The following is a 9,755-nucleotide window of genomic DNA, read 5'->3' on the forward strand; positions in this document are numbered from 1 at the left end:
ATTATCATAAGATAGTAAACTCATCATAAATACATGAAATACCAGTACTGAAATTTTACACTTACGCCAGATGCGCGTTTCGTCTACAAAAGATTCATCAGTGACGCTCGAATCAAAAAATTGTTTAAAAGGCAAAATAAAGAACAAAGTTGCAGAGCATTGAGGACCACCAATTTCTAAAAGTTTTGTCAAATACAGCTAAGGTATTCTATTCCTGAGGTAGAAAAGCCTAAGTATTTCAAAAAATCAATGATATTGTTTAGCATTTCGATAAAGAAATAATACACATTCACGCCCATTAAAGGGATTTATATTTTATCAATGCAAAGTGTTTGGAAGGCCATATCAATGATATTGAAACAAATATAAATTAACAATAAAGATTATCTTTATCTTAAAGTAACTTACTAACATAATCATACTATCTCAATGAATGTAAATTTGAGTAAAGCTTCTTGAATTCACGAAATAAATATATCGAGCAGTGCTCAGTAATGGCGAATATATGAAAATTATCCGTAAGTGGAAGTGCTGGCATAGTCACGAATAGAAGGGAAATGCCGCAGTTTATACTTAAATATTTATTAAGATATACATATGTGTTAATAAAAGTTCAAGCACCCAGGTGTTATTCTGTAGATATGTTTATTTATATCAGTGCTTACGCGTAAATACTAACTACTTAATATAAAAACCATCTTGTAATTAAATGCGTTTTAATGATATTTCGTTAAAAAGATATGCATATTAATTTTTGTGAAAATTGTATTGTCCGTTAATGGGTGATAGGTTTAAAGACAGGAATAAATCATTATTTATATTAAGGTCCGTATTATGTAAAATACATAACAGATATGTTGTGAATTCCTAGCGTAATTGTTACAACTATTGACAGTTGTAAATCTTTACATCAAACCGTAAGCAAGTTGGTTATCATTTTATTTCGCAATAAATCTATTATTATCTGACGTTTTACATTATCTAAATGTTGGGGATTAAGATTACCCTAATCATTTATGTTAAAGAAAATGTTACGAATCGATAAATATACCAAACAGATAAATAGTTGTAATTTTAATTTAATAAATGTTCAACGTATCATTTCAAATTTATTCAAAAACTGTCAAATCGTTAAATAACAGAAATTAAGTGCAAAATGAAAAACATAAAAATCATAAGGAGAAAATTAGTAAATTACAAACACCAACAATACTTTGAATCAATTATTGTACGAATATTTATATTATTGAATTGTATTTAATGCAAAGATGAGGTAACGGTAGAACATATGTGGTTTATACTTTATTTAAAAAGATTAAAGTTTCAATTGTCTGTCGAATGCAATGTAATGTCAAAGGTATTCATTTGTTCGGTAAGAAATATGTTATGTTAGGTTCACCGTGTAATGTAATTAATAAATTAAAGATAAATATTTAAGGTGAGAGATAACATTGATCACGAATATAATAAAGATTGTCTTCGTATTCAATGATATCATAAATGAACAAATTCAATATTTGGTGATAAGAAATATGTAATGATTTTGTTTGCTTGATTCGTCGTGTATCTGAAAAGTATTCGTTAATTAAATAAAAATACGTCAACAACAAAACACACAAAAAAGGAAAAGAAAAGATATTAAAATAGATTGTATTACTTCATAAATATGTTTGAATAAACTAATATTAAATCGTTTTCTAGTAACATAAATTGTACAGTAAAAATTTAAACTAAAATTAAAACAGTCAAGTAATACGATGTTAAATGCCTTATAATTATCTGTATTATTGAAATTAATTCTATGCACTTTCAAATAGAAACAAAAAGACGAGGAATTTTTCAGTTTTACTATTGAAATGTTTATATATACCTTTTCGATATTTACTTAACCTTACGATATCTGTGATAACATTTATAAGTCAGTCAAATGTCTAACAGAAGGGATTATCACATCTTTTCGTCGGACATATTTTAATAAAGCTGATACAAAATGTCCTATCAAAGCTTTGGTCTGGTTCATTTCATAAATCATCATGGTATCTACGGATTAATCCTACTTCAAGAGACATATTTATAAAAGAAGGGAAATAGAAAAATCGAACATTTAAATTTGATCAATAGACGCGTTATGAAATTTTAAATCGTCAAATTGTATTGTCATTTGATAAAGAAACAAAAAACGAAACAAAACATAAAACAACAGAACGGATTTTAAAATATTAACCTGACAGTGTTTGAAAGCATTCACGTTTATTCACATGTTGATTATCGTTTGCCTAAATTCACATGATTACAGTGGTAAAATGCGCTATAAACCCTTAAGGTAATATCTTTTGCTGTTTTATGCTATCGATGTGACCCAACCTTTCAAAAGTAAAAATTCTCAAACAGAATTGATCCATTTTTTAACTTGTCATTTATATATATTTTCATAACTGATAAAAAATAAAAAGGAATAAAACATTGAAATTTTTTATTTGAGCATTATATATGTATTCTGTTTATATAAGTAGACTAATAGTTAATGATAATAAATACTTTTTTTTTAAATATACATAGCTTATGTAAACATATAAAATCGAACAAGCAACAAACAATAAAAAACATGATAATAAAAAATTAAATTACTACACTGACATGAATGAGACATACACGAAAATAAACAAATACAAATATAGCTATGAAACTGACCAACCAGCAATTTTTTTTTTGGTTATCTGTTAAAGAAATAGACGTGTAAGAAATGTTCTCATTTCTGTTCAACCATTGAACATATAACGCATGCTTGGTGATATTAAAAAAAAGTACACCAACATATTGGATTTGACCAAAAGACTTAAAAACAATAACAATTTGACCAATGTTGTCACGTATTCCCCATCTTGGGGTGCAACTTCTGAAATATCTCATAGTCCTTTCGACTCTTAAATGATAAACTTTGGACGAGTCATATATTTAGATTTTAGTTTCACCACTCTTTTAAATACACAATTTCGATAGGGTTTTTTTTTTCTCATAAAAAAGAAATAAACAAAGTAGTATCAGGATTAATCATGTTGATTGATCACTTACAATGGTATTGCGAAAACTTTGTAATCTATTCATTCAATGTTATAATTGAGGTCCGAAAGAAAACCCTCCACTTTCATGATAACGAATGTTTCAGATTATTAATGTCATCACGAATTATAAAATCATTAATAAGAAACATCGATGAAAATAATAAATTGAATAACTCTGATGATGACAATGTACACTGAAAATGATAATAATGTATAGTTAAATAATTATTGCTAATTAAGGAATGACTGTAATATTTTTTCTGTCTATAAAGAAAAGACATAAAAAAAAATGTGGTTCACACTGAATAACACGCGTAGAGAGGCAAAATATTACAGTAATTTCATATAATTTAATTCTAAATTCCATGTTAAGGTGGTAACTAACACTACAGGGAGATAACTCTGTAAAATCAGCTAAAAGTTTTAAATACGTTGTGTTGTTGAGGAAATAGTAAGCTTATCAATGATCAAAATTAGTGTTTGTCAAATTGTTATATAACCAGTGTAATTTTTCTGATAAAATGGTTGGTTCAAATTTTTTTGAAATTTTTATATTTTTGTTAAAGGGTCAAAGTAAATACGTTGTCAAAATTTTATGAAAATTAAACGAGAAAAAATAATTTTATTGGAGATGTTAGGTACCACCTTAAATCAGAGTAAACCATTAACATTCATGACGTCACGATTAAATGACAAAATAATGTATTTGAGATGATAAACAAAACAACTTCAGACAATTTACCTTTAAAATTAAATGATCATTAATTATCATAATAGGATGAATGTCAAATACGAGTTTACCTTTTGCATGTTTCAAACCTTTAAGAAACAAATGATTATCATTTAGATATTTCAGAAACATTAAAAGGTCTGTGATGTATTTATTCAAAATGTCAATTCTTCATGCAAAGACCAATCAAACAAATACGTTATTCGTATGACTGCTAAAAATGTGAAAATTACAAAGAATGGTACAATATATTTGAATAATATTGTAAACTGTGTATTGTAATAAAATTTTTAAGCGAATATATGCCTGTAACGTTGATAGAGTAAGCATTTTGAAGTTCGTCTACTTCATTTGTACTTTGTTCTGATTAATGGAAAAACGAAACTAGTCGATCTCATTTAGTTTAGAACAGCAGCCTTTCTCGTTTTAATTTAATGATTATGTTTATCTTTTTTATAATTTCAAACTAAATTTACTAGATGATCAAATTAATCTCATATACCGATTTCATGTGTTGCATATACATGTATCATACGTTGTCTGGTCTGTATACTGAAGACCTGCAAAATAAATATCTTATGCAATTATTTGAGCATAAATAATAAACAACGAAATGAACAATTAACATTCAGGTTAACCCGCCACATTTTTGCTGTTCAACAAAAGCGTTAACTTTTATAAAGGAATATAAAATTAATGGAAGTCCTTAATTTACTATTTCTGTTTGTAAAAATTCAGGACTTCAAATAATTTTTGATGGAAAGGTTCGAAGCAATTTTAAATGTTTTAACACTTTTGGTCCTGAGTGTGGATTAATAAAATGGATATCCTTTGAACTTAAAATTTTCATAATTATGCAAGTATTCGAAATGAGTATGTTACGTATTCAAATTGGAGACAGAGTCATTGTAAATTCACACAAAAACATTACACTGGCCTTAAAGGTTGTGCGTTACAGACACCTATTCATCTTCATTGAATATTTTTTTCGGATAACATTTGTTTAAGTAAATAGTAATCAAAGGTACATGTACCAGGTACTCATCATTCACGCTCAGATCAAAATTGTTTAAAAGCCAAACAAGTAAAACGTTGAAGAGCATTGATGACCCAAAATTCCAAAACGTTGTGCCGAATACGGCTTAGGTAATATTTGCCGGAGATTAAAGAATCCTTAGTATTTTGATTAATTCATACTTTTGCAAACTGTAAAAATATGAGCACGACCATATAATTAATCTTCATACCAACACCGAAGTGCTGACTACTTGGTAAAATTTCATCTATACCTTTTAAAATCCTGAAAGAATGCATCACCTTCACTTCTTATTTTCGGTCTTTTAATTGCAAACTGAAATGAACAACACCAATTGAAATAATGAAATATGAACAATATACACAGTTATATAAAACAGAAAATAAAAATTACCAGAAACGCAATTGCATGCATGGCGATATACCTTGCCTTTTATGCAGATACTTGAATTCAATGCCATAAAAACAATATAACTATATTTTAAGTCTTTCTTTTTTGTAGTTGAACAACAACATCATGCATTTACTAGTAATGCAATTATGTAATGGTCATATTGACGTATACTTAATATATTCAAAAATAAAATTGTTGGAAATCAAACAACAAGTACTTAAAAATATCAGTGAGAGAATTGTGTTCAATGCTGTCCTTGTATAACTATTCCAATCATTAAAGTGTGATAATATTTTATTGCAGACGGAAACCACGCACATGATTTCAAGCCCTGAATATTACATATAAATTATTTAGCAATGTCTAATATTTGATATTCATATGTTAAAATTATGAAATGTAATTGTTTACATTCAAAATCTGAGCTGCTGTGCAATTGACATGAACCTGAGATAAATAGTAATTTTAAAACCGAATAAATCATTTAAATATACTTGTATTCAAACGTAATCGAATGTATATATTTGTCAATCAAAAAATATATATGCTCCCTTGGTGTCCAACTCGTTTATTTGAATAACAGTACAAAAGTGTAGTAGACACTGGTTTCTTTTAAAATATTAAAAGTGTTACAACCATAATTTCGTAATGGAATTATTTCGTGAGATAAGATTCCGAAATGCATTGGTTTTGATTAATTTGTTCACCTCTCCGTCTACTATTGTGTTGCTGAACAAATCTGGTCTGTAATCTGAGTTATCCGGTATGGAAGTGTCAGCATAGGTCTGAAATATTAATACTTGAATCAATATATATGCAAAGAGTATATACATATAAATATTTCTTATATAATTTCACAATAAAAAAAAATCTTAAGAAAATGCTATCTATAAGACTCATCTCTTAATTGAGGATGTAGACAAAAGACAATACGCCAACTATGTGTAACTAAGATCAACAAATCCTTCTTTTTTTTATAGGTTACAGACCTAGTGTAACTACATGTATTACAGATGACGACGAATATGTTCCAATAGTCAACCCCAAATATGAACTATCGAGTTTCGACTTACATGAGCAACATGACGGGTGTCACATGTGAAGCAATGTCTGCTTACCCTTCTGGAGTACTTTAGTGTTTGGTTATGCTCGTGGTGCTCAGTCATTATTTTATATCCAGTTTTGTGTAGTGGTATTGTTGTATTGTTGTATTGTCTTTTTTCTTCTTTTAGCTATCAGTGGCGTAGCTAGGTCATTTTGAAGTGTACGCCCGATTTTTTGCGAGGAATCCAAGGATCTCAAAACGGGTCCATGTCAAACAAGTGCTGTAGTGGGTTAGAGCTACGGAGCTAAGCCCCCGGAATCTAAAGAGTTATCGAGAATTGATACCATTACTGTCATTAGAACGCATCAGTAGCACAGTACTTAAAAATCTAAATGGTATATTCCTTGGAAAAGTGAATCCATTTATCAGTCCATTACAGGATTTTAAAAAATCAAACATTTTCTTTAGAGACTTTTTCTCGATTTGGAATATTAGTTGTGATTCAAGTTTCATGACAGTCTGTGAAGTTTTATGCATTTATAATTTAAAAAAGCCAAAGAGTTTCAGTATAATACTGAAAAATGAATAAACAAATGTACTTTCAAAACTTTGCTTCAGATAAAATTTGTAACAAATTCTTGAATTCTGCTTAAGTTTCATTAATTAGATGAATTTTTGACAAAGAAATTTTTGTGTACAAAGTGTAAAGTTCTTTTTATTTTCTTAAGATTATTATAATTTTATTTTTTTTCAAAATTCAAGTGAACGCCCGGGCGTTTTGACGTAAACGTAGGTAAGCACCTGGCTATGGTGTTGCCAGTTTGTTTTCAACTAATGAGATTTAATGTCCTTTTGGTATATTTCGCCTCTCTTTTATTTAGATTTAAAATAAAATATAGCATAGTTACATATATGCTAAAGATAACCAGCATGCTGCTGTGATGTTATGTGTTGTGAACGTTAAATATCGCGGCAGTACCTTTTTGTAAACGTAACGTCGTTCCCGGCAAATTTGACAGTTGCCGATTTAACGTTACGAAAATCCGCCAACATGTGGCGTTCGAATAACATCTTTGTTTTAAGATAGCTTGTTATGAATCCTACATTTCTTTAGTTACTTGTATTTACATGCTTTATATCGTTGAATCGGTGTCGAGACGTACGAAATTATGCTTGCTTTCTTTATAATTCATATGTATGTACGTACTGACAGTTATTTACAACATTTAACCTTGACCGGCAACGGACTATATTCTTACACGCAAGGATAAGGCGTGCTAAGTATTATAAAAACCGGATTTTTCTTATAACGAAACGAATTTGAACCAAGCTTGAAAGAATACAAGAGGTAATAACGCATACACGAAAAACACATTCAAACGTTTTAACATATTGTATTTCATTTACCTGTATTTATTATTATTGATAATAATAATCTCTGATACTTTTAAAAGTTGTTTAGTCATTATTTAATATCCAGAAACCAAAGATATTGTTTTAAATTAAAGATTGGCAACAATCTTTACACTGGTGGCAGCGAATTTAGTTTTCTTTTTTAAGAAAATTTTAAGAATCTACGTGAACATTTCTAATTAGGCACGCAATTGTTAAGTACATACATTGTTAATGTACATATTTTATGATATTTGGTTACACATAAAAAAAAAACTTAACATAAAAAAAAACCGACTTCAACGAAAGCTGAAAGAAATAGATAGTACAGTTGGTGAATATAAATTAGATTATAGTATATATTTAAGTAATCTAAATTCAACAAGGATAAAATCTAATCCAAGTTGAAAAGGAAAAATATATTAGTTAGTCAGAATCTATACCAACAAGGATAAAATCTAATCCAAGTTGAAAAGGTTATAATTTAAAATTCAACAAGGATAAATTCTAATCCAAGTTGAAAAGTGATAATGTAGTTAGTTAGAATATATATCAACAAGGATAAATATAAATTCAAGTTGAAAATAGTTAAGGGTACAATTCAACAAAGATAAATTTTAATCTAAGTTGAAAGTTTCATTATAATAAAAGTAAGTGACATATTCAACCAGGATAAATTTTAATCCAAGTTGAGTTTAACTTTAGGAGTCTACTTTTAACAAGGATAAATCTGAATCCAAGTTAAGTATTTAGACTGTAATTTTTCAAAAGGGTCCAGTTGTAAAAACTATAGTCTATTTCAAAAGTTGTAAATTAAAGTCAATTTCAAAAGTTTCTTTTGTACAACAAGAATAAATATAAATTTAAGTTGTAGATATAATAATATTTGGATAAGGTCTAAGTCGAAAAATTTATAGTCTATTTCAAATTTGTTATTTATATAGTCTATTTCACAAAGTAAGGATAGAATAATAATTTAAGAGGTGTTTTTAAAGTAAGGCATAGGAATTTTTTTTTCGGATTTCAACAAGGATAAAAAGTAATCTCAGTTGAATAATTCTGAAAAAGTACAAGATTAACAAGGATAAAGTTTAATCCAAGTTGATTAGTAAATCGAAACTCTTGATTCCATTTAGCAATTAAAAGTAAAATGTATAATTTAAGAGACAGATCTCGTATACCACAGGGGTCCAATTCACTTAGTAGGGGAATTACCACATTAGCTAGTCCAATCATTCCCACTTGGTCTGTTGCATCTACAAATATCGATACCTGCTCATTTGGTGATGTCACTTCTCATAATTATTTAGCCTCAAACCAGGCTATTAGTTTAAACCAGGGGGAGATAAATACAAGCCCCATGCCATTTAGTAGTACTGTGAATAATATTCAACGAGAAGTAAGCACAAACCCATTTCTTTTCCCAACTCAAAGTAAGAGTGATAGTGCTATAGCGACTATAACAAAAGAAAAATCATGTGAGAGTGATGAAATAATAAAGATGAGACAAGAAATAGAGGCATTAAGAAATGAAAACCTTCAGATGAAAAACAATGCTCAATATTTCTCTCAGATGAAATCTGACCCTGTTATCATCAGTCAAAATAGTTATGAAACCCAGCAACGTTCAACAAACTCCTGTAATAATATAAGATTGCCAGAGACCCAGCAACGTTCCACAAACTCCTGCAATAGTATAACATTGCCAGAGACCCAGCCACGTCCAACCTACTCATATAATACCACAACATTGCCAGACACCCAGCAACGTTCTACACATACATACATGGATACATCATTGTCAGAAACCCAGCAATAACCATCATATGCCTATGCAAGTACGACAATACCTGAGATCCAGCATCGTCCAAACTATTCTTGTACGAGTACAATCATGCCTGAAATCCAGCAACATCCTGACTACCAGCAGTATCCAAACAATTCCTCAGTACCAAACTGGTTACCTAGGCAACAGTATGGCAGACCACAGCAACAGCACCATAATTATGAAAACTCCAAGATAGACAATGGGAGAAGAAACATAGTGCCATTTTACAACGGCAGAGATCCCTGGAATGCCTATTTCATGCAATTTGA

General features: G+C 29.2%; 2 protein-coding genes across 2 annotated transcripts in view; one reads left to right on the top strand and one right to left on the bottom strand.

The window, feature by feature from the left end:
- The window catches only part of LOC139504232 (uncharacterized), a 39,941-nt gene extending 33,554 nt beyond the window's left edge, over positions 1-6,387 (bottom strand). Inside the window, exons 1-3 of the mRNA XM_071294298.1 lie at positions 6,340-6,387; positions 5,929-6,006; positions 5,082-5,143 (exon numbers count right to left, since the gene is read on the bottom strand). Coding sequence (XP_071150399.1) covers positions 5,082-5,143; positions 5,929-6,006; positions 6,340-6,387 — 188 coding nt within the window. The remainder of the gene's footprint in view (positions 1-5,081; positions 5,144-5,928; positions 6,007-6,339) is intronic.
- A 2,421-nt stretch (positions 6,388-8,808) lies between these two features.
- Positions 8,809-9,477, top strand: LOC139504233 (uncharacterized). The gene has a single exon (XM_071294300.1). It carries the CDS (start codon positions 8,809-8,811, stop codon positions 9,475-9,477), a length of 669 nt encoding a protein of 222 aa, XP_071150401.1.
- The last annotated feature ends 278 nt before the right edge of the window (positions 9,478-9,755 follow it).

Source organism: Mytilus edulis, chromosome 14, assembly GCF_963676685.1.
Source record: "Mytilus edulis chromosome 14, xbMytEdul2.2, whole genome shotgun sequence".
Lineage (NCBI taxonomy): Eukaryota > Metazoa > Mollusca > Bivalvia > Mytilida > Mytilidae > Mytilus > Mytilus edulis.

Coding starts and splice junctions, on each gene's coding strand:
- LOC139504233 (XM_071294300.1), top strand. CDS start 8,809: ATGTATAATTTAAGAGACAGATCTCGTATACCACAGGGGTCCAATTCA.